Below are 26,605 nucleotides of genomic sequence, written 5' to 3' on the forward strand. Positions count from 1 at the left end.
GGCGATAGGTCAAACCACTAGGCCACCACGGCTATACTAGGCCACAATGGCTATCAGCTATAAAAATGTATTTATTCCTTTAAATAAAAATATGTACCACAGATTCTTATTACGACGTCATAAGGCCCGCCGTGGCAACATGTTTTTCAGTGGTTCTAATAGATAGGTACATATTTTTGCACTTGAATGTGATATACTATATGGGAAAGGCAGCTAGAAATAGTAAAATATTCCACTTATTTGAAAAAGATCATTTATTTAAACATTTAAGAGAACTTACTTACCTACATAAAAATATTTCTTAGTCTAAATTATTGTAACAATGAACGTCATTATTCTAACAGAAACATTGCACTGTAGCGGTTCCTGGGTCCATCTCACGAAGCTTCCACTTTCAAGTCTAATATGGAACATTATAAGTACAGCATTTTTTTATAATCTGCATGTTTGTACGTATAGTTTACTCTAAAATTCACAATGCTTTAGTTTTACTGTTATATTGTGTAATTTCATTGAATAAATAAATAAATCAAAATAATGTTCAATTAAACTTTTAACTCCACTCAAGTGAAATTTTAAAAAATGAAAACGAAAGCTTCATGTTGGACCTCTCTAAAGGCAGTTGCGTGAATCGGCTGGCACAATCAATTTTGATGGCTTGTTTCAGCTCCGAATTTTAGATTTCACCTTGTGGTCTTTTAACGTACGAGTAGTTACTTACGTTGTTTTTGGATCTACATCTTATTTACTAAAATTCTTCAGGATTAGGCTTTATTTAACCTCTTATCTTGAATCTCTACTTGAAATAAAATACAGCTTCTATTCTAAAAATACCCCACGATTGAATGCTTGGTGTGTCCCTTTTCCGGGCTCGATGAAAAGGGACACGCGCAGCGATAAAACTTATTATAAAGTTGTGCTCTCTGTGCACTGTCCTGTCAGGGTCATTTTATACAAAATTATTTAGGTCTTGCCTCGACACTGAAAAAATAAATATAAATATTTCTACAATAATTATTATAACAATATTTTTGTAGCTTTATAAAAATTTGTAGTTGTTCTCACCATATCGTCAAAAATAAAAAAAAGGATGATTAAAAACTACCACTATAAAAGGTACTGGTGGTGTTTTTTACAGCATGGAAGTATTTTGTAATAGAAAAACATGATATTTGTTCGCCTGTCGCAATATTCATGATTGGTTATTTCACGTGTTATGAAAATATTGAAATTGTAATTCATGTTTATTACGACGAATCCTAGATTCTGGTGTAATTTTGCGAGGGTCCATATTAGCAAATTTTTATTGGTTATATTAAAACTTTTTTTTTATTATGAGAGAGAGGCAAACGAGCATGAGGGTCATCTGATGGGAAAGCGATCCCCACAACCCATGAGTACCAACAACTCAACAAATGCAGCTCTAGTACGTATAATATAATATTTGGTGATGTTTTTTCTACTTATTGATGTCTAATTAAGCGATGGAGATTTTTTTCAATTTCTGACAAACATTAAATTATCCAATGCGTATGTAAGTATGTATGCTTAGTTCGATTCTTGACATCGAACGTTTAAGTTCTCGATTGTAAAAACAGGTTTTTTTTAAAGTTTAAGCTTATCTCTTGTCAGGCACTATTTTATTAATATTTGCCGTGATTTTTAATGGAATGTCAACAATTAAACTTAATCAAACCCTAATTAGTTTTAATATGGACCATGGAACTGATTCTTTTGCAGTGTACAAGTACATCGGTGGTCTTTGACCAAAAATATGTGTGATAGAGACTTTTCATAATTGATAGATTCAGGCGTTAATAAACTACAAACTTTTTCCTTTCTACTCCGCTACCACTACTTTTTTACCGCTACTTTAGTAGCGGAATAGCAATTTAGAAATTTATAGTTGTGAGATTTTCAAAATAATAATTTTGTTTTAATTTCAACAAGAAACCTATAAATTAGTCAGAAATATCAAATGTATGACACAAAAACGAGCAAAAACTAGTTTCCTTTAGACAATGTAGCAAAACTAGATTTAATTCGTCGTGTAATGCCTAGGTTTTTCCAATTTGACAGTCGTGAAAGCCATCTCCTTTCGAATCGTCGAATCAATGTCGAATCAATTCCCTTAAGTACTTCTTACAAATAAAATAAACTAATCTACTTAAGCTTTAATTAATTCGTTTATCACGCCACACAAATCGCACGAAATTCGATTAAAAATTTAACATTATTACATATAAAACTAACCGACCTCGTAAAATTTCTTTACACTACGTAAGTAGATATTCTATAATTGATTAATTACAATAATTGGCAAGTTCACTATCTACTGTATTCCCATACGTCCACGTACGTATAATAAAATTTAGAATGAACACTGAAGGTATTCCGCATTGTCGTTTATTAAAATAGTTCTAAAACCACTGTACAGCCCCTATCGTTAGCATAACATTACCAAGGAAAAAAAATATTTTCGTTTGGCACTCGTACCTATATCACAGACGCTTGACGATAGCTCTCTTCATAAAAACGTTGCCTGCACCGGCTTTCAGCACCGATAAACCCTTCCCAATAAGAGAGGATCACAGAATATATAAACACTACGTATATATTAACCGTTTTCACATCGTTCACGCATCAAAAAATATACCTAATTGAAAACATTTGTCTTTGATCCCATCAGGCTACGAACAGGCCCACTATACTAGGAAGTGCAAAATTCGAACTTCGTACCTTGCCGTCCCGCTGACGCTAATATTATTTAGTACGAGAATGAGAGGGACGGTACGATACGAACTTCGATTTTCGTAGGTGCCCTCTTGGACAAGTGCATCATGAACTACAAGTTGTCCTCCTCACTCTCATTTTTGTCGAACCGACTGAGGTAGCTCTTGAAGTTATCCTGACCAAGTTTCGGGTTGTGATCGAAAAACTTGCTAACGACTGTATTTTTAAAAAAACTTTTGGACTGGTTAAGTGCTTCTAGTTTGCTTTCTATTGAGAGCTTTCTCTTTTTGTTTTGGTTGGAGACGCCGCTCAAGTCGAGGGAGTAGCTGTGTTTAATAAGTTTAGGTTTTTTGGTAATTCGGAACTCGGTAGGGATTTCTTCGGAATGTTGCACGTCTGTAGCGTGTCCCTCGAAAGCGAGGTTTCCGTATATGTTCTTCATCATGTAGCTGACGTCATCGTGAGGGCAGGGCGAGGTGTTGGCGTGTGCGTCGTACAACTGCGAGGATTCCTCGTATTCATGTCTCCTGCTGGCCGCGCTGTCTTCTTCGTTACTCGTGTCTCCGGACTTTCCTGCTTCCGAGGACGTCTTGAACTCTTTAATGGTACAAAGCTCGGTTTCTCTCAAAAAGTTCCTTATAGTTCCATCGTTAGTGATTTCGGAGGCATCTTCGGCGATGATTATTTTTTTGTTCCTCTGTTTTTTTAGTACAGTAGAGACTTTGGACTCGGAGCAGTAGCGGGAGGACTCGTTGATGCAGGACATTCTGTGGGCCGGGGACATGAGGGTGTTGTCGTAGCCTTTCTCTGTCTGCGACAGCCCGGATTTGCTGTGGTGCCCGAAGAAGCGTTTAATTGACTGCCGAAACTGCGAATAAACAAAACGGATCTGTAGAATTCGAAGAGCAGATTATACCTGAGTTTAAGTGTGGGTTATTTACTTGAGTGTTCATCCCGACGTAGATGAGAGGATCGTAGCAAATGGAGCTTTTAGCCACGAGTGCCGGTATTACCCCCGCTCCCGGAGAAATCTGGAAAGGTAAAATACGGTAAGTATTCGGTGACTAACGGCACTGGAATGGCAACGTCCGCATTCGCAATGCATTTATGCTACAAGAATGTAGTTTTGATGAGAACATTCAATCACCAGAATTTGTTATACGAGTATAACCGGATAAATTCGAATTCACGTAGCGAGGGTTACGTAAGTATGTACATGCTATTAAACATTTTAATAATTATGTTATTTTCAACTAGCAACCCGCGGCTTTGCTCAGGTAGGTACAATTTTCAAAAAAGGTCTCTTATTAAAGCACTTCACATTTTTCAGCTCCATTTCCTAAAACTAAATCCAGAACGCGTCGCTAGTATATGAACCATTCGTATACGTACATATAATAAACCTTTCGTGAAAAATTATCTAAATAATGGTGGACACCGAACTTATATCAGGCCTAACAGTCTCTCAAAGAGCCGGCAACGCATCTGAGGTACCCATCGTATTGCGGGTGTCCATAGGTGGCGGTAATTGAAAGAAAGAAAGAAAGAAAATACATTTATTCACAACACAAGACACAACAATAGTAATAAGTACAAATAGACAACACGTAGGAAAGTATGCTTCCCATCAGGTGACCCGCATGCTCATTTCCCCCCTATTATATAAAAAAATTCACGATCCTCTGCTCGCGAGGCTATAGATCAAAACACAACACTAAGGTCACTAGGCACTGCTTTCAAATAAGTAGTTACAGTCGAGTTCATAAACTTGTGAGCAAAAATTTTATCAAAAATATCTGAATACGACTCTATTGTCAACGGCGTAGAGGCGTGTTCAGATATTTTGTAAATACAAACCGTAAATACAACTGAGACATAGATGCACAGAAAAACCAGAAAAAGAGACCAGCACCTCAGTGCTCAGCGCAGCACGGAATGCTGAGGACCTGGGTTCGATTCTCAAATCGAACCCAGGTCCTCAGCATTCCGTGCTGCGTGCTATAACCCCTATAACCCCTACACCACTGCTGGACAGGAATCTAGACACGATTTTTTTCCTATGCATACATATCTCAGGTTGCTTTTTGTTGCGTTGTTTGCGACATCTATGTTGCGTCGACAGACGTCACATTCTTTCGGAACTAACCGCTCACCCAGACAAAAAGACAATACAAAAAGACTCCAAAAAATCAATTAGATATTTTAATACAAATTTTTGATCTCAAGTTTATGAACTCGATTGTAACTGACTTTAGTTTACAAGTTTTGGTTTAAAAGTGTACAAAAGACGGTCGCTTGCGGCCACGCTTGCTAGGTGCTATGTCAGCAGAAATTTCGAGGTAAATAAATAAAATTTCAATGTTCAAAATACGAAAATAAGACTTTATATATGAAAACGGTGAAAGCAAAGGATGTCTTTCAGTTGTCTTATTACAACTAAATTTTCTATCTGTATCTACGTCAAAATAAATATAGAAGTAACTGTGTCTTTCGCAATAAAACTGACACTTCTTCAAATTTTTTTAGTACTAGCTTTTACTATTTTTAACCGACTTCAAAAAAGGAGGAGGTTATCAATTCAGTTGTATTTTTTTATGTTTGTTACCTCAGAACTCCCAGAAACAGAACAGATCTATGAACCGATTTGAAAATATATTTTTTTCGTTCGTCTAAAAATGCTTTCAATTAGGTCCCATAAGCACCAAATCAGGATCTGATGATTGGATCCTAAGGAAATTGAGGGAACTCTTAAAATATTGTAGGAACGCCTATAGTAATTTCGATATATTTAGGAGTAACTCGTGTATTTGCTTTTGAAAAATCATCATTTGGTGAAGTGAAACTGATGATGAAGACTAAATTTGACCAATGGAGCGACTACTCAATAACAAGTACTTCACGGGTTGAATTTCAATTACTTTAACGCAGTTGCTAAGCAATTTAAGCTCATCGTAATTCATATGATGAAATGGAACGGGTGATGAAGCACCAGGACTCCTCAATAATGAACGTCTCTTCATCGGGAAAAACAATTTTTCGTAAAAGGTGACGAGCTTAAAACTTAAAATCTTAGATCTTTTACACTAAAAAGCGTGAAAAAAAAAGTTTAACAAAAAATAGAACCGACTACAAAAACTCGAGTATATTGGGCTTCAATCACTCCTGCTGGCTCGTGCTGAGGCACCGACCTCAGACTGGTAGATAATTATTTTCATGGTTTTTGTAGTCGGTTCTATTTTTTGTAAAACATTTTTTTTAGTACGGAACCACGAGAACCGTTGGGTCTGAGAGCTGAATTGAAATTGCACAATTTTACCAACTGTCGAACTGTTATATATCCATATTAGGTAATATTATCAATGCGAAAGTGTGTGTTTGTATGTCTGTCCGCCTTTCACGTGGTAACGGAGCGACGGATCGACGTGATTTTTGGCATAGAGATAGTTTACGAGCCAGAGAGTGACGTAGGCTACTTTTTATTCCGAAAAAAAAAATGCACAATTCTCTCGAGAACAGCGCGCGATAACCAAATTCACGCGGGCGAAGCCGCGGGCAAAAGCTAGTAGGGTATAAATAGTTTATTTTATTCGGACTGCATCAAAACAAATGTCAAAAGTTTCCAGAGTAAAAGAGAGAGTATATAAGGAAGCGTGCCAAACAAGGGTGTGCCGGGACCCGGACGCTTGCCGCTCCAGGGGTTAAAATGCCTTGACCTAACTAACTTGCGGACAGGTAAGATGTCAGCGCAAACTACAAACATACCTACTCATTTATTCACAGAATCTTCAGGACCGAATCAAAAACTTTTATGGCAGTTTGCCCTGAACTTTTGTTAGACAAGTTACATTTGACACAGTACATAAAATATATATTTTAATCCTACCCTATTTATCTAATATCTTAACAGCTCTGGCGATTTCGATGAAACTTGCATTGTGGGTTTTCCGGTGAAGAATTGTCGATCTAGCCTAGACTACGAGTATGTCTAGGAAAAAGCGTGTTGTCTAGTTTTAGTCTTTATCTAGGTTTTTTTTTATATAAGAGTGGGAAAACAATTTGGGCCACCTGATACCAAGCAATCACAGCCGCCCATAGACACCAGACGTATATATCACAGGCGCGTTGCCCTTTGAGAGATTGATAGCTTGATATGCTCGTAAAACCAGGCCCAAGGCATCCAGGTAAGGTACTATGATTAATAGGTACTATGATTTTTTACTGACATCGAACTTTGATTTGACGAGGCTTGTTACGGATGTTATTAATCTGTATTTGCATGTTTTTTAATTGATTTAACGAAGCATGTGGTTGTATGGTTTTAATCGTAAATTACCGACTAAACGTGACCAGTCCTCACTCGGAATAGTTTCCACGTAGTGGGAACTACAGTCAACTAAAGTAGACAAAACAAAGCAGCCAGAGAGGGTTTGTTATGTTTAGAATCAACTATTCTGTTATACTCGTAACAGCTGTTCTACCAACACAACTAAAGTTTCACTTTGGCTGCTTGGGAATTAACCGAGCTACAATCGACTATTTAGTTAAGAACAAACCACTATTTAAATTTGCAGCAGAAGACTTAGTGCAAGTAGGAGGTCCATTTATATATATCACCTATTTAATATAATTATTACACACCCTGTGGAAACACCCTGTTTATCTCCTCGTTTCTGATTCGATTTAATGATTTTTACTTCTTGCATCGATTTTTTTAAATAGTATTCTACTACTATTCCTATTTAAAGGTACTCTTTTGCATAAAGTTGCCTACGTATTACTTAATCCATTTCGGTACTAAGCGACTTCAGACGTTGAGGCCGCTCCAAGAATCGTGAAACAAATGAATTAAGCACGCATTTCAAGTTTCAACGTGACGTTTCATTACTTTCATTCCAACTTGTCTAAATTCCACGACTATACTCTCATGTCAATTTCATACCAATTTAACAGAGTGGAATGCAGGCTATTCCGATTTAGATTGCTGCGAGTCGGTGGAAAGGATTGAGAGGAGAGTGCCGTGCACCGTGAGTTGCAATAGAAATAAATAAATATCACGGGACCGGGACACTTTGACACCAATTGAAGTCCCCAATAGGCGAAGCTTTGTGATATGGATTTACAGTAGAATCCGCTTATAATGACATTGAAGGGAAGAGACAAATATGTAAGTACAGTCAACGTCATAAATAAGTGATCACTCTTGTACCTTGTCACTTTAACGTCATGTTTAAAAGTCATACGAAATTGTTGACGACCAGATGGCCTAGTGGTTAGAGAACCTGACTACGAAGCTTGAGGTCCCGGGTTCGATCCCGTGTCGGGGCAGATATTTGTATGAAAAATACGAATGTTTGTTCTCGGGTCTTGGGTGTTTAATATGTATTTAAGTATGTATTTATCTATATAAGTATGTTTATCCGTTGCCTAGTATCCATAGTACACGCTTTGCTTAGTTTGGGACTAGGTCAATTGGTGTCAAGTGTCCCGTGATATTTAATTCGGATTAGTGTATTGTTGGATTATTTATGTGTTAACGTCGTCATTACAGTCAGTTGGCAGTTTCGTTTTTGCATGTAAGTGTGCGGAACTGCGCTTGTGTGCATATTTCCCCCCGCAACAAACGCCAGAACTATTTTAAAGGTAATCTACCGCTAAGGCTACTCCCTTCCGGTAGGAAGCCCGCGTTGCTCTAAGCTACCTGTACATCAACACAAAATTACCAAATAAAATTGTTGTAAATGGCATTCTACCAACAGTTCTCACCGAGTAACCAATATGGTGAAGCTAACTTAGCAGAGCTATTGTCTAATTAAGGCGCTCGTTCGCGATTGGATTCACAATTTCTTTCTACCCACCTTCTAACTCGTATCGTGTGTCAGAAAGAAGTGGTGAACACGGTTCTGATTCCGAGTGCATTAGACAATAAGGCTTCAACACTGCAGTCAGCTAAGGATTAACTAAACTTTAAACTTACGATCCCGTCGGTGGCGAACTGTTCGATGAGTGCGAAGATCGAGTAAGGCGTCCAGGCGACAGTGAAGGAGATGATCATGACGAACACCATGCCCGTGACCTTGGCCTCCGCGCGGCTGACGCGCCCCAAGCGCTGAGAGTTCTGTTGACAAATATAATAGTATTTTATGCAACTGTATCGTAATAGGGGTCCTTGAAACACGAGTGTGGGTCTTCACATGAGTGGTTTAAGGCCTAATTACGTACAGTTGCATACAATATTTTATCTATATCCATATATTAAATCCTCTATCATGTGTTCAAGAACCACTGGGAATGACCTGCATTAACGAGAACTAGGTAGATATGTCTGCCCCACGAGCTGCGCGGCGCGCCGCCCCCGTGCTGTAATGATGTATGAAATCTGTATCGTAATGATCATTACGATACAGCCGTGTTCATAATAGAATCCACTGTCGTAATGCTGGTCATTAACTATGGTTTTCAACGCATAATTGAGGATTTACTATATGGGTGTAGATAAACACATTACAATAAAATAGGTACAATGACTCTTTATTGTACAGCACAAATAGTAAGCCATACACAAACAGGAGGGCTACTACGAAACTCGAAACTCCAAGTTCGTGTCGTGCGATCCCTCTCGCTCTCGTATTAAATAGCATAAGTGTCAGAGGGACCGCACGACACGAACTTCGAGTTTCGAGTTTCGTAGTAGACCTGCAGGTACACAGAGAAAAAATTACAAGAAGCAATAGGTGGCCTAATCGCTTAAGAGCGATCTCTACCAGGCAACCTTTTTAACAAATATCAAATCTCGTATCTAAACCTGGTAAAGGGGCTTCGCATACTCATCAAGTCTTCAGTATTCAGTATTTATTTATTGCAACACCTTTTACAAAAAATTATAAATAATGATGCCCTGTTGGGGCGTGGCAATTTTAAGTTCATTACATTAATTAAATTATACATAACATATTAATATTCAATTACAATATTCAAGTACTTTGATTAATATGTTTTTTTTTTGTGATTTTATCATTACTTTATTTAGTACCTAAAAGGGCATCTATTCTCTTCGAAAAGTATAGTTGCCCCGTTTTTTAATCGCCCTAGATGCCCCTAAGGCCCTAAGGGCTTCTATCCTCAACTTGTTTTAAATATAGAATAATTTTGTTACAGAGGGGCGGTAGATGCAGGTCCCTTCCAACCGAAGCAACTGGAGGTATATGGGCGGCCTATGCCAACCAACAGTGAACGATCTACGGCCGATAATGATGTTATTGATACGGCCAAAATGCCTCATAAATAATATAAGAGAAAACAGGGCGTTGTAGTGGCGTGCAAGCAGCTTTCGAGGAAATGAAGAAGGGAGAAAAAGGAGTCAACAATATTTTGATTTTGGCTATCGCCATAACATGGAATACCGCCTAGGACTCTGACGAAGTTTTACCAGGAATGACGAAAAACAAATTATAAGTATACAAAACTTGTATTTAGTGTGGTTCTCTTGTATTTGCAAATACAAAAAAAAACTAATTAGTTTAAAATAATCAAAATATAAACTGATAATGTTCAATTTAGCTTGTTTGATTTTAAAGGAATCTATCTTCTAACCCGTTTTTGCCGCCGAGTCGTCTATTCCCCACGGTAAGCATCTATCCCATTTTTAAGGGGTCAAAAAAGTACGATTTACACGAAATCTATACGACATTTATGTCAAAACAAGTACAGGAAAATAATAGATTTAGGGGCTGTTTCACCATCCATTGATTAGCGTTAACCTACGGTTAAATGTGATGCCGTCTCCGTCTTATCGAACAAAAAAATAGAGACGGCATCACACCTATCCGCCAGTTAACACTTATCAATGGATGGTGAAACAGCCCCTAAGGATCATAGTTATCATGCGCATTGGACGCATTGCTATAAAATGATGAATTATAGAGTTATAAAGCTTTTTCAAAAAGTGGGGCATCTATCCTGGAATTACCCTAGTAGTGACATTCCGTTAGTCCAGCCAGGATCGTCTCCGCAGGACGGAACTCTTCAACGGTTAATAGCATCGACTTGAAATTCGGTATGCAAATGTAGTTTGGGTGACAATGCCAGAACAGTCAACAAAAAGTACAGTCAGCAAAAAAAGCTTGTATTAAAAATGTTTTTTTTATGGTTAGGATATTTCGCCCAGCGGCTGAGCACAGCCTGTAGTGAAGGGAATTGCCGCAAGCATGCTGGGCATGCTGCCGTGGGTCGGCAAAATAGGGTTTCGACATTTTTTTATTTACATAATTGTCATAGTCTTTTCATTTGTATACTTACCAATATTATATTTGTTTATAAAAGTATTGGTTCAAATTGGTAGATTATCTAATCTACCGTGTTTAACAAGAGTTTCAGTCCTTCCAGTAATTCCAGACGACATGCACACTAACAATATATTGAAAAAGTTTGAATGAATTATTGAACTGTTTATTAATTTCTGTTTGTCCTGGGTCAATTCAATTTCAATCAAATTTTAATATAGTTCCGAATAAATTCGTCAGTCGTCGACAGTATTGGAAAAGTAACATAGTAACACATTGATCGTCCAGTCCCAAATCTCTGGAGTAACAATATAGTTTGCCGAAATTAAATGGATACAAATAACCAGTCGGCTTATTACGTTTATATGCGAGAAATTTTCGCAGAATTGCTGTGATTTTATTCAGTTTAATATTATATATAGGGTTATGTCAGGTTGTGTGTGTTTGTCGTTTACGGGGGTCTAAGTGGAGAGCCTTGGTGGAGGCCTATGTCCTGCAGTGGATGTCTTTTAGCTGACATGATGATGATGATGGGGCTAAAAATTATCAAAATTGGTGTGACGTCAATCGTGGATGGCTCCTAGGTCTCTGCATTATGATCGATATCGTTAGTAATTGTTTAGTATTTGCTTGGCATAGCTAATAACTATGCACTAGGCTTGTATTGCTTCTTATAAAAAACATTTAAAAAATATTATAAAAGCCAAAATAACTGTATTCTATGCCCCCCTAAATCATAATTAATATACAATGTGTACCTATTCAAAATTGTTCAAAAATATTTTAGCACATGGTTGGTTTTACAAAATACCCTTTGCGAATGTTTTTCACGCAATACTTGCATTGTCATCCAAATTACAACATGACCGTAGGAAGCTTCAAGTCAATCCGACGACCTAAAGTAGATGAAATTCGATTTACGAGATTTAAAAACCCCTTACACGTGCATAATTTCCTGTCCTTTTTTTGGTTTTTTGGTGCCATGAATAATACGAATGTTTTTCTCGGGTTTTGGATGTTTAATATGTATTTAAGTATGTATCTATCTATATAAGTATATTTATCTGTTGCCCATAGTACAAGCTTTGCTTAGTTTGGGACTAGGTCAATTGGTGTCAAGTAGTGTATCCCATGATATTTACAATATTATTTATTTATTTGATATAATTATGGACAGTGCAAGTTATATAAAAGCTTGTAATGTAGGGTCACTTAGTGAGAAAATATTCATTTATTTTCACTCACCTGTGCCCACATGACTGTCTTAATCGTGGACGGCAGTACGTGTCAGTTCACGTTAGGGAATAGGTATAAGTACGAACGCGAGTGCCATACGAAGCACTAAAAGACAGAGGCTGAGAAAATTGGATAAAATCTAATACGGACCAAATTTCATTACAGTCTCGACCGGAGCGTGCGGAAGTTTCAATGGGTATTGGTTTATCAGCTGCTTGCAGTAGTGGCGAAGCGTCCATAGAATCCCATTCCCATTAGCTTCCCCAATATTTACAAAATAGAACAACAAGACGTAAGCGACATGTAAGCGATCTTTGCTTCGGCTTTAGCACGGAAATATCTGACGCTACGCCACTAGTGCTTACTTGTGTTTTGGCTTTCCTTCCCATGATCTAGAAAGACAAGAAAGGACAGGATAGTTTTCATCATCATCATCCCACCCTATATAAGTCCCACTGCTGGGCACAGGACTCCTCTCATAATGAGAGAGCTGGGGCCGTAAAGCTCGTGGTAAATTTCAAATGTTATTAAGCACATGAATTTCGAAAAACTCAGAGGTGCGAGCTGGGGTTTGAACCCACGATCCTCTGCTTGAGAGGCCATACGACAAACCACTCGGCCACCACGGCTTTTTTAACCGACTTCAAAAAGAAGGAGGTTATTTATAGTTGTATCCACGAAAATTGCATAGTTGCTGTAGGAGCCACGGATGAATTCTTGGCAGACGAAGTCTTGTAAAAAAGGCTAATAAGATATAAAGTATATTAAACCTGTCTTGGAATCTGTAGCTCTTACAGCGCTGTCTAACAAACTAATATTACGCTGAATGACGTAGCATTGAATGAGGGCTAAATTACGTAAACATCTTCTCCTGCTTCTGATTTAAATACAATTAAGCCTTATTCAGCTGTAGATGGGTACGTATTAAAATATATAAAGTTTATATAATATAATAATGGACAAATACATAATGGCCGTTAAGTTTTTACAAGATTGTTATAAAATAAACCAGACCTAACGTAAACCAATCTGTGGATTAAACGATCTTAAAAGTTTGTATAATAATTTCACATAAAATTCTATTATATCAAATTCATATAAAATTATTATTATATTTATATTATATCAAGTCAATTGATTTAGACTGTTCCGCTGGTCATAATGTAACGCAACTCGCATGCAAGTTCTTGTATTTGACTTAAATTAACACAACACTTATAACCTTACCAACAAAAAGTTGGAAAATCCTCGACTTTGTCACTTCAAAGTTCAATATCTCTAAAACGGCTGAACCGATTTTGATAAAACATGTCTAAGAACCATCACTAGAAAACCTGCTTTCAATTAAAAAAACCGCATTCAAATCGGTCTACCTGTTTAAGAGCTACGGTGCCATAGACAGACAGACAGACACACACACAGACATACAGACACACAGCGGTCAAACTTATAACACCCCTCTTTTTGCGTCGGGGGTTAAAAAGAGAAAGAGAGAGAGAGAACTTTATTCAAGCTTATTTTATGTAAACAGAATATTATAATACAAGACTTTACCCGTGGCTTCGCACGCGTATGTATACCATTAGATCCAGCTGTTGAACTGAAATTCCGCAATGTCACTGATTCCCATACGAATTCCCAAAAATAAAGTCATGGATTTCATGAACGTCTGCATGTAGCACACCCGCGCCAAATTTAATATTTCTAACCGTTGAGATGTCGTAATTTTATGCTCGTCCCATGGGAATTTAAACTTGAGTGTATCGAGTAAAAAACGGCTCGAGTCGTATCACTACCATAGCCCAATCACACCGCCACTGTGGGTATAAACTCCAAAAAAACACCCTTCCCCTTCCCCATCGATAGTGGGGGTGGTGGTGGTACTCATACATAAAACAGACAAAACAGAGGCAGTCTAATCTCAAATGGATAAATGCAAACGGCAAAAGGATAAAAGGCAGTATTAAATAAGTAAGCAAGGAAAACTAATTCAATTTCAGTTTGGAGCCGCATTATAGGCTCCTGTTTACTACCGACCGTTCTTAAACGCCTTAAGTGCAAGACCGGACGTCGGTTTTACCCAAAACCTGGCTTACTTTATAAGGCCCGGCTTAGTCTTCGTAGTGGCCGTACTTGATTTTTAGGTTAAAGTTTTACTTGTTGCTTATTAAGCACGATCGGCTCCTATTCACTCGCCGTAGCACTAATATTAAGCATCAATAAAATATGTTACATACGTGTAAAGTGCAACTGACAAGTAACTAAGCGTTAGTTGCTACGCTCGTGTAAACTTACCATTACGCGTCAGATGTGATTGAAGGTTTGCGTTATGAAGAAGAGATGTGTAGGTACTTTCCGAACGAGTGATTTATAGGTATGAACTAGTTCAATTAGATTAACTCCATCATACTCTACTTAGTTCTAGAGATTCATTTCGGGAAACAATAATGTACAACTCGGAATGTACGTGCAATAATGTACGACGTAATAATCCGAAGCATTAAAAAATAAAAATTAAATAAAAATAAAAAATCATTTATTGCCACATCATAATTACAACCCAGCAGCTACCTACGTTCCGGCAATGGGTACCAATCTCAGCGAATGCTGGACACATGGCAGCATGCACCCAGCGCTGATTTTCAGACCGGCCCCTTTAGCGGAGGCTAGTTGTAACATTATTATGCTACAAAATCATTATTTGAAGAAGACGTATAGTAAAAAAAAATATATTCAAATAACAAATAACAAACGAAACTAATTACAAAAAAAAAAACAAGCATGGTCTGACTGAGTTTAGTTGAAAGTGTGATAAGTGTGTGTGTATGTGTGTGTGTGTGAGCGTGTGCGTTCGTGCGTGTGTCGTGTTTGCGTGTTGTGTGTGTGAGAATGTGAGTCCTTGTGAGTACATTAGTGTGTGCTTGTATGGGTTCATGAATGTGTGAATGACAGTGTCGGGTGACCTAAATTTGCTTCTGTTGTTTTAGATAGTATGATTTTACTGTTTCTTTAAATTTGAGCAAAGGCATAGGCTCCCGCATCGGTGGAGGTAAATCATTCCAGATCTTGGATGCTGCAAATTTAAATCCCCCCCTGAAAGATACGGTCCTGTGCTCCGGTACAATAAGCTTGGTCGCTCTGTGGCTCCGAAGTGGTTTCTTGCGTTGATCTTTCACCCATTTTAACACGTTAAACAAATACCGAGGTTTCTCGAATTCGATTACCTTACGGACAGTGAAAGCCAGGTGAAGGTTTCTTCGGTTCGCCATGTTTAATATACCCCTGTCATTAAGATACGGAGTGATGTGAGCTCGTCTAGGAACGTCGTAACAAAATCGTACGCATGCATTTTGCAGACGTTGTATCATTTTCTTAGTCTTTTCCAAAAGCCTAGGACCGTAAACTATATCTCCGTAATTCAAATGCGAAAGGACAAGGGCCTCTGTAACCGTTTCACGTACTCTAACAGACAGGTATTTCCGCAGTCTGTACAGGGTCTTGAGTCTGTAAAACGCGTTTCTTATTTTAATATTGAGATGCTCTATATACCTCAATTCCCCATTCACTCATTCCCCATTGCTTCCAATTATCATGCCGTAGGTACATTATCATGATCGCGCATTATCAGGGCGTACAAAATATTGCGCGCGCTGTAATGTACGTAGTGATAATGTACGACGTGATAATCTGAATCCAATCGATTCGAATGAATAGACATTTATCGACGCGGATCGAGCGAGCGCAACGAGTGCGATCGATATAGTCGGAGCAGAACCGAAACGGCCGGGTTAGGTTAGGTTTTTTTATTTCAATCACGGAAATCGTAAGGCATGATAATCAGAAGACATAATGCTTCGGATTATCACGTCGTACATTATTGCGCGTAAATTATTGGTTCCCTTCTAGTTCGGTACGGGGTGATAATGCACGACATGATAATTCATGCACATAAGCACGGATTATCAGGCCGTGCATTATTTAGTCGTGCATTAACAAGTCGTACATTAACTACACCCATTCATTTCTAGTAATCTGCAAATCGTTTTATTACCAGCATTAGGTCCCAACTGCGTATAATCCGTGTTTGCCTCATTCCAGGAGATGTGCATAACTTTTAGGAGCCAAATAACAGTTATACAATACGGTTGATTTCTTTAAATTAAGGGTCTACCCAAGGTTTTCATCGATTTTTGACAAGTTTTGAATCTATTTGCACTACAGATATAATTATAAGTCAAACTGCTACCGGTTCTTCAATCTTTTATCTCCATTGTTGTCTACCGGATTTTGAAAAAAAAAGCATACTTAATTTTGTGTGTTTTTTTTAAACATTGTCTACAAAAACACTTATTTCGCATCTCTATTGACGTAAAAGATCGAACATATACCAAATCTACATATTCGGGTTCGTCTTTGAAGTCTCTAAAAACGTATCAAGGGTTTTCATTTGAAACTAATAAACACAAAAGTTATGGCCAGAAAACCAGTTTTTTGGCCTAAAATTTTTTTTTTTTTTTTTTTGAATGTCTACATATTTAATTTTAACATATAAAGAAATAACAAGGAAAAGCAATAAATACTATCTGACATTGTTCATTTGATCCCAAATATCTCGAAGACAATGAACTTTGAAGTAAATATGGGATACTATATTGCTTAAAGCCGTTGTTGTTAATATACTTAATAAGCTTACAAAAAACATTAGAAAACTAAGGAATTCTGATCGAAGGTCATTGGGGCATGGGATCCCCTTAAATAAACCGAACTCGAATGAATATTATGACCTCATTTTGTCCTACAACTGGCTTAATCCACTCAGGAGTCTACTTTGTGTGCCCTAACTTCGTTTCAGCGGATGACACTGGAATCCTAATTCTTCATCATCATTTAGGTGTATCTTATACCTTAGGCTGCTATTCACTCTTAAACTACTAATAATTCTCAAGAAAACTTAACCGTCATAGTTTTCCTTATAATTTTGATATACTTACCGGTTTAGATAGACGCTCGATTTTAGTGAAAATTTGCACCTTAAAGTAGAATATTTTGCTAACAAATTACTGAACCGAAAAATCGTATTAGCAACCCCTAATGATTTTAAAAGACCTATCGAACGATACCCCACATTACAAGGTTAGATAAGAAAAAAAATCACACCCACTTTACGTCTACGGGAGGTACCTACTATAAAAATTTTTTTTTTGAATTTTTACTGTACCATTTTGTCGGCATAGTTTACAGATAGACAGACAGACATGGCGAAACTATAAGGGTTCCGTTTTTGCCATTTTGCCTACGGAACCCTAAAAACCGCATTCAAATCGGTTCGCTTCACCCGTTTAAGAGCTACGGTGCAGGCACAGACAGACACGCAGACAGACACACAGACAGACACACACAGAAGTCGTTTGATACACCATAGCGGTCAAACTTATAACACACCTCTTTTTGCGTCGAGGGTTGAAAACAAAACTAATATCAAGTAAAAAACATCAAGTGGAGCATATATAATCCGCCATAAATTTACCAGTACTCGTACATTACCAGCACATGCTACCCACAAACCTGAAGGATATATTAAATAAATTTTGCGGGTAAAGGCGCACTACTTATTCCTCCCTTGTTATACCAGCTTCAAGTTTAGGGACCTCCTTGGGGCTCACCTTGTGTACTCGTATATAGGTAGAACGTGCCTCTCGAGTTTCAGATGCATACGTAAGTGATATCAGAATAAAGATCGGTGCTGTGCGCTGTGCTATTTAATGATAAATTGTATGATCTTTAGGAATCGTGAATATCATAAAATCTGCAAGTTGGTATTTTGATTTTCGTCCTTTTGTGGGGACTAAAATATGTGAAATACCTATACGTTTTGTCCTTCATGTTCCTTGGTCCGTGTAGTGCACTTTGCAAAGTGGTTATTCGATGTCACCGGGTACCGAACAGCTGGCCGTTTCCTCGGACAGATTAGCTTAGCTATTCAGATAAAGAACGCTGCCAGGGCCCCATCTATCCCCTATATACGTATGTCCATCCATCTGCCAAACACCTTGTACCTATATGTATATATGTAGTTATTGCCGGCGATCTCATTAGATTTTTTTACGAAACCGGTCCATTATTTCATTCTTGTGTCACAAATTTCGAAATCCCTGCCACTCCCTCTACGAGTGTGATGTAATTTATGGACAGTCCCTTCCTTGTCAACGCAACCCTAAAAGGTGGCTAAATGAGGCTTAGTTAAATCTGAAAACAACCTTAAATCCGAAAGCAATTAGCAAGCTTGTAAAATTAAAAGACCAGAGCCGGCCCCTGCCAAATCGGCTTAAACTTTCCGTGATCAAATTGACGAAGTCCCTATAGTGCTTAATAATTTAGTTTTTAAATCCGACGTAACTGTCTTTCGCAGGGTCATCTAAAACAATAAATATGTAACGAAAGTTCTAAAAAGTGAAAAAAAAAGAAACAAAGCGGGTCTGTTTAAAGAATGCTAATTATTTGCCCGTATCATATAAAAAAATGGTCAAGTGCGAGTCGGACTCGTATATGAAGGGTTCCGAAAACAGTTCAGTAAAAGATTTTCTTAAAATTTTTCTAATATAAGTTTTTTTTGCTGACTGTACTTTATGCCCCTGGTTACCAAAGTACTCGTCAAGACGACAAACGAGTCCAAACTCTATGCGGTCGTGTGGTTTATCACAGAGTTCCTATGGTCACCCGCTAGCTTTATCATCAGATCAACTCCATGTTATAATAATATTGCATTGTCATCAGATTTATACATGCGTGTAAAATTTCAGCTCAATCGGTTGAAGATATCCACTTCAAATTTGAGTTGAAAGATTCCACCCGAGCAAACATAGTTACGGGTTTACTACTAGAATGCGACACGCGTTTGGTCGGAGTGTCGTTTGTGCGACAAACGATTAGGCGATGCACGACTGTGCGACACGTCATTTGTCCGAACCATTTTGTGCGAAGTATGATCAAGCGATATGCACGGCTGTGCAATAGCATGCAATACTAATGATCCCAGTTATATATAACCTATGTTGCTTTTTGGTTCTTAGCAGTTCCTTTTGTGCAAGGGTCGCAGTTCTAACCTAACCTAACCTACTTTTTTGTAGCAGTTCCTTTTGTGGAAGGGTTGCAGTTCTAACCTAACCTAACCCACTTTTTTGGTAGCAGTTCCTCTATGTGCAAGGGTCGAGGTTCTAACCTAGCCTAACCCACTTTTCTGGTTGCAGTTCTTTTTGCGTACAATTTAACTGCGCACATAGATACTGTCTTACATTTGTACTGTCCAACAGTAATACATCGCAGAAATGCACTGTCGTTCAATAGAAATGTCGCACAATCGCACATCGCACACTCGGGGTCGCACTTATGTGATAATCCCCAAATTAATACCTAAGTCTGCTACCTCTTGAAGCAGTGAAAAAAATCAAATTCCTAAGTCAACGGAATCATAAGATACAGTCAGTAGAAAAGGTGTTTCCATACAAATTAGACCGGTCTGAGTGGAGAGCCTTGGGGGAGGCCTATGTCCAGCAGTGGACGTCTTTCGGCTGACATGATGATGATGATGATGATGATACAAATTGTCGGGGACTCAAAACCTCTATCTATAGTAAGTACCTACTTTCAGTTGTTAGAGAAACTTGAAATTTGGTATGAAAGTAGCTCTTATAGCGCAACCAATATCAACCAAATCAGCCCATATCCACCCCCTGCCGTGTAACCTCTTCATTTCTACGCCACTTTGCCCGGTCTAGTGCAAGTCTCATCCACAGTTTTACCAGCCGACTGCCAATCAATAGTAAAAGCCAAAAAATTTTTATTAAATATATGTGTGTCTGTCTTTGTCAACACTGGATGTCACAAAAACCATCATTGAACAGTGTATGAAGTGAGGTGTAAATCACGATCGATCATGCGATTGGCTGCATTATGCGCCATCGTTTTCAATGCATTATGCTTGGCTGGGCACGTCGTGTGACGTTACACAGGTTGCCTATTCGTCTGTAACTGCTGTAAAGGTAACGGACCGTAAGCTAAGCTTTATAATGGCTTACTATTACTAAAACCCGTCCTAATATTACTATTATTCCAGATCTAGTGAATTATTCAGTAAATCAGTAGTTTTTTCATCGTATTATGTCGGATAAATAGTAGGTATCTTGCTTTCCCTAATATCTTCTCTAAAATTCAATAAGCTAGTTGAGAAAGCAAGATAATTACGAACTTTTCCGACAAAAAAACCATGTCAAAACATTGTTCAATACATCTGTACTAACGCGAAAGTACTTGTAGGTTAGAAAAGATGTATGGATGGAAGTTTGTTAAACGGCTGAACAGATTTGAAGGCAATTTGTCTAACAAATAACTTTTTCACACCTCCCCTTCAGAAAAGTAACTTTTCCTCCCTGACGAGAGGGAGCAAAGTTCAACTTTTCTGTTCAAGGCTTTTCTAAGTGTTTTATTGCAAATGCCATTTTTTGAAGTTGATAATTGTAAAGCCACGCCATTTTCTATGCTGGTTGTTCTTTAATAATATTTAGAATTCTTTTTTTCAAGTTTCTTAATGCTCGGTGTGAAAAGTTATATGAGCCACTCGGGAGCAAAATTATTTTCATCTTGGGCGTTAACACTTGAATCCCTCATTACGCTCAGGATTCTACTTTAGAATCCCTCGCTACGCTCAGGATTCTATTGTAGAATCCTTCGCTACATTCTCGATTCAATGTACGCCCTCGCCGTAAATACACCATTTTGCTCCCTTGTGACACAAATAACTATTAAATGATAGCCCTAAGAAAAGAGTATTGTTTTTATCGTGGATAATTAGTTAGTCCCTGCGGGATAAAGAACGCACAAACGACACTCCGACCAAACGCGTGTCGCATTCTAGTAGTAAACCCTTGCCGGTGCGCAACGAAGGATATAACAACCATTGATATAATGCAACAATTGATATAATTTTCATTTGATATAATGTAATTTATCTTAAAAACCAAACTTATTTCTATTGTTTTTAATTCGATTTGATGTACTTTGGGTTAGGTTAAGTTAGGTTTATTTTATAAAATAGTTCTCTGAATCTGAAGCTTCTATCCTTTCAAATTATATCAAATGTTGTTATATCCTTTGAAATTATATCAAATGTTGTTATACCGATCACTACACACCCTTAATTTGGCATTAATTTCGGCATGATACCTCCACGCGTTCCTTTTTATCCATCGTTTATACAGACGAACGGACATCAAAGTGCTCTTATAATCAGTGTTTTTGCCTGAGCTACAGAACTCTGAAAATTACGCCGCCGTCTTTTCTCGCCATAAAAAAAAACATCTTCAATTTGTCCCCAACTTCGGCACTGTCTTTTATTTTTTAAAAGTACCGCTTTGATATTAACAGTGGCTTCAAAACTGGCGTCGTGAGCAGGCTTTTAATTGACGTTTTAACTGCCGGCATCGTGTTCAAGTTACTCCTTCGAAATAATTAAGATTCACAGATGAATAAACGCTTTTGAGCCGGGTTAATTGCCCGTTTTGATGATGCGGGCACGTGCGGGGTTAAGCAATTATATTCTGCAGTTTGTAAACACGAACTTTGAGCAAAATAATTGGAATGCCTAGATTTTCGTGTTTATTTACGTTGATAACTTCAGAAGTTTCGTTCGTTTCGTAGCAAATTTTCATTAAAATCGCCAATCGCCACCGTTTATAAGATAGCGCTACTTGAGAACAAAACCGTCACTAAACAAAATTAGTCACCTCGCATAAATGACACTATAACTATGACATATTAACGCATACTTTAATTTTGCGAACTGACGTATTTCGTGACGGTTTTGTTCTCAAGTAGCGATAGGTATTTAACCTTGAAAAGAGAGTGGCGGCGATTTTTCAACTTTTCCAACTTGTTTTGTTATGCTCTGAAAGTGTTTTATGACCATCGGGCTCAATAAGACGAGTTTTACATTTTTAGGGTACTTGACTCTTGTATATTTTTTTCGAGTTTTCGATGTTTGTCATAACGGACCGAGCAGCTGAGTAAAATAGGCATCTAAGGAAACACGGCAATGATAAAGTCCTTGTAAAAGAAGTCTGTAGATACGTTCAGATTTCACATTTATTAGAGTGGCAGATCTCCGCAGAAGTTTCCCCGAACCGCCGCTACACCGCCTAATGTAGGCGGTTTATTTATGACCTTAATCGATTCCAAAGCAAGTCTCGAGTTCATATAATTTATTTATTCACTTTCACTCTACCATTACAGCGGGAAATAGGTTAATTGAAATAGCAAAAAGGTACCTATCTAAATTGTTAAGTGTTTACATGTAGGTTTACTAAAATAGGTATTTGTAAAAGGAAAGAGTATTTTTATTAAGTTTTTCTGAGAGTTTCGTAGTTCAAAAGGAAAACGAAACCCTCACAGGATCACTTCTTGTCTGCCTGTCTGTTCGTTTGCCAAGACCCTTTTTCTCAGGAACGCGTGTAGGTACGGTTAAGGACTTTAATTCATTATAAAGTAAAGTAAAAGTAGTCACATCGCATTAATTAACAAAGAAAATGGTTATTAATTTTCCTTTGAAAAGGTTCCATGGTGGCTCATGAATTTAAGTCCTTGATCGTACCAAGCTGAAATTAATATCAAATATTCAGATCCGCTAGCTTATGAAACAAAGAAGAAATCAAACTTCTAAGTCACAGTCAGTCATTACAAAAGCTGTTACCGTACAAATTGCCAGGAATCAAAACATAGAGTACTAGATACTTTCAGTGTCGTCTGAGGAACTTGAAATTTAGTGTGAATGAATGTAGCACAAGCCATGAAAACAATCCGAAAATCATATTTTTTTACTATGTTTGCCACACTTTGTTAGTTATTAACTAAAATGACCCCACACTGCGTACATTTTGCTTTATTAGAAGAAAGGCTTTGCTAACACTGAATATTCATAGATACCTACAAGTTCGACTTGCACTTTGTTTTTTGTTGTAACAAACTTTTAGTGTGTTTGCTTCAAATCTTGCATGATCATTTTGACCCACTTCCAGCGGTCGGATCTTAATCGTAATGCCGTCAAGCAGTGCGACACCAAGCTCGTGTAATAAGTCTAGAACTCTATTATTTATTCGCATTCACATCACAAAGGTAGGAAATATAGATTCTATCTATATACACCCTTATAGTAAATCCTCAATTATGCGTTCAAAAACCATAGGTAATGACCAGCATTACGACATTGGATTCTATTATGAACCCCGCTGTATCGTAATGAGATTTCATACATCATTACAGCAGGGGGGGGGGGGCGGCCACGTGCAGCAGCAGGTTCTTAATATATCGACATAGATAAAATATTGTATGCAACTGTACGTAATTAGGCTTTAAAAGACTCATGTGACCCTATCATGAAACTCGGCTACGCCTCGTTTCATAAGCCCACACTCGTGTTTTAAGGACCCCTATTACGATACAGTTGCATAAAATACTATTATGCAAGTATTTGGATGGAGAAAAATTATTTGCATTTTCATCCTCTTTGGATGTCGGTGGCTGATTGGCGCAAGTCCTTTGCCGCGCGCCTTGGGACATAAAAAAGGCGGCTGTTGCCATACTTAACAATTTCGGCTGATTATATTGGTGCGATTTGCTCGGCTTTTATAAAATAAAATATAAATTGTGATACAGACATAATTTAACAGATTTAAAACTTAGCGATGAAAGTTTTAAATAATAGCTCACTTTGATACCACTGATATCCGGCTACATCCACTTTACCGCAGGTGATAAATAGTTATTTGTGTCACAAGGGAGCAAAATGGTGTATTTACGGCGAGGGCGTACATTGAATCCAGAATGTAGCGAAGGATTCTACAATAGAATCTTGAGCGAAGCGAGGGATTCTAAAGTAGAATCCTGAGCGTAATGAGGGATTCAAGTGTTAACGCCAAAGATGAAAATAATTTTGCTCCCGAGTGGCTCATACAACTTTTCACACCGAGCATTGAGGAACTTGAAAAAAAAATCGAAATATTATTAAAGAACAACCAGCATAAGAAAATGGCGTGGCTTTACAATTATCAACTTCAAAAAATAGCATTTGCAATAAAACACTTAGAAAAGCCTTGAACAGAAAAGTTGCACTTTGCTCCCCTCGTCAGGGAGGAAAAGTTACTTTTCTGAAGGAGAGGTGTAAAAAGAAAATCACAGCGCCAAGGCTAGTCATTTGCTGACACAGTTTTAGTCGTTAGCTACGATGTATAATACCGCCAGGAGTAAACTTAACAGATCCCTGAGTCAGTGTTTTTCAGCAATTTAGTTAAGTAAAAAAAAATGTACTTACTACTATTTTGTAGCGAAGAGTTGCCTTAACGGGACGGCATTTTACTCGGGTAAATGTTAAATATTTTGGACATAGGACTCAGGTATGGTAGATTGATAGATAAATTTATTTATTTCCTAAAGTTAGAGAATATTACAAACAAGTATTGATAAATTACTCAATTAACTAAAACAATTGAATGTCAGTGCTTTGGGGAAGGCTCCAATAGAGAAATCTCTCTCCAGGCGGGTGTTATGCTTGGGGACCGAAGTTCGAAGGAAGAGCGTCGAAAGTTGTATACAGGGTGGCCCATTTAGATGGGTCAGTATGGAAAGTCTGAAACTATACGACATACGAAGATCTGTTCTTAGGAACCATGTCATCGATTTTAGTAACAAGAAAAACTGCATTGATACATTTAAAAAAACTTGCACTCAGTCCGGGAATCAGACCCGCACGTTTTGAAAAATAAAACTTACATTATTAAAAATATGTAAGTTAGAACAGATCAAACCAAATTGTACTGTCGCTAATTTTATCATCCGTGTATTGTAATTTTATTTTTTTATTAATCTTATTTATCCTTTGACGATTTCAATATAAATATCCGTATATTGTTGTCTTTATTCGGAGGTTGAAAAAGTAGCAAAACTGGTTTCCCGAATTCCGATAGGAAGGCCTTCCCAAACGCTTCGAACGTTTTAAGCTGACAAGGGTTTAGGGTCATGTCGGCTTGCCAAGTCTAAATGACACATACATTAACGGTATTAAAATGTACACACAGTTAACTTTCAAAGGGCGAAATAGGATTTATATAAATGGACACTTATCCTGTCGTAACTTAGTATTGTCATTCACACTATAACATACAGGTTGGGAAAAATTCAAGGGCCCTGAAGGGAATAAATAAATAAATAAATACTCTTCTTCTTCACTACACCAATGAGGGCTATCGTTTTTTGTCTTTCTAGATGGCGCCACTGTTGCGTGAGGTTTTAAGTGTGGCTTTCAAAGTCTGTTATTACGGGCGTGAAAACGAAGTTTAGACTAAAATCATATTTAATACACCTTAAAACCGTACCATAAAAATATCGACCAACCACAGTGTTCCATAGTCCCGTTTTGTCCGGAAAAAAGGGAGGGGAAAAGTTTCCGAAAGACAAAACTGTCTCAAAACACAGACATTCATTGCTCCGTAACGCATAATTGCCACAATTAATTTAAGGTAATGCAAAATATTCACAAAATTATTTTAATTATAAATAAACCCGCGTAGCTCACCCAAAAACTATGAGATTTGACATTTCTACATTTTGGAGACCTCACGCGACACTAGCGCCTCTAGCGGCGAATTCATACGCGATAGCCCTCATTGACTTAGTCCCAATGTAAATAAAGCTTGTGTTATGGGTAGGTGCTAGGCAACGGATTAACTTATTTAAATAGATAGACTTATTTATATTTATATAGCAAAATACACACCCAAGACTCTACAATAAATTTCTTTTATTTTTAAAAAGAAACAAAACTGCATTTATAGATTTTTTAACTGATATTGTATACCGAACCTGAATCACATAGGTAGGTATAGCGTACATCGGTGCTTCAAGCTTTTGAAATTAGATATATATTTATAATAGGTACATACGTTTCCAGAGCTTACCTGTCCACGTACACTTTATTATATTGAAGTACGGAAAGGGGTATTGTGAACTAGAAATATTCTATTGTATACATTATATTACAAAAATAAGGTACTATTTTTTCTTTTTACGTCAATTTTATTGTAAAAGTTTCTATAGAGAAAAAAGTTCAATTTCCTCCCACCCTACCGAAGTGAAAAGAAGAGTACTTTATCCTCGATTATCAACCCTATGGATATTCACGACTTGGGTAAAATGATGCATTTTATGCACGTGTTATACAATCTACTATTAGATTATAGTCTAATACAAATACTCACAGTCTTGAGGGTTCTTACGATGTTGACATAGCTGAAGGTGATGATAATGAACGGAAC

The 26,605-nt window shown here is 37.6% G+C and overlaps 1 protein-coding gene across 2 annotated transcripts in view; it reads right to left on the bottom strand.

The window, feature by feature from the left end:
• Positions 1 to 236: 236 nt before the first annotated feature.
• The window catches only part of LOC141429542 (parapinopsin-like), a gene marked incomplete in the record, with an annotated part of 194,628 nt that continues 168,259 nt past the window's right edge, over positions 237 to 26,605 (bottom strand). For both annotated transcript variants that reach the window (XM_074089888.1, XM_074089887.1), the window contains 4 exon segments: positions 237 to 3,601; positions 3,675 to 3,764; positions 8,708 to 8,848; positions 26,549 to 26,605. In XM_074089888.1, coding sequence (XP_073945989.1) covers positions 2,846 to 3,601; positions 3,675 to 3,764; positions 8,708 to 8,848; positions 26,549 to 26,605 — 1,044 coding nt within the window.

The sequence above is a fragment of the Choristoneura fumiferana genome, chromosome 7 (genome assembly GCF_025370935.1).
Source record: "Choristoneura fumiferana chromosome 7, NRCan_CFum_1, whole genome shotgun sequence".
In the NCBI taxonomy this organism is placed as follows: Eukaryota; Metazoa; Arthropoda; class Insecta; order Lepidoptera; family Tortricidae; genus Choristoneura; species Choristoneura fumiferana.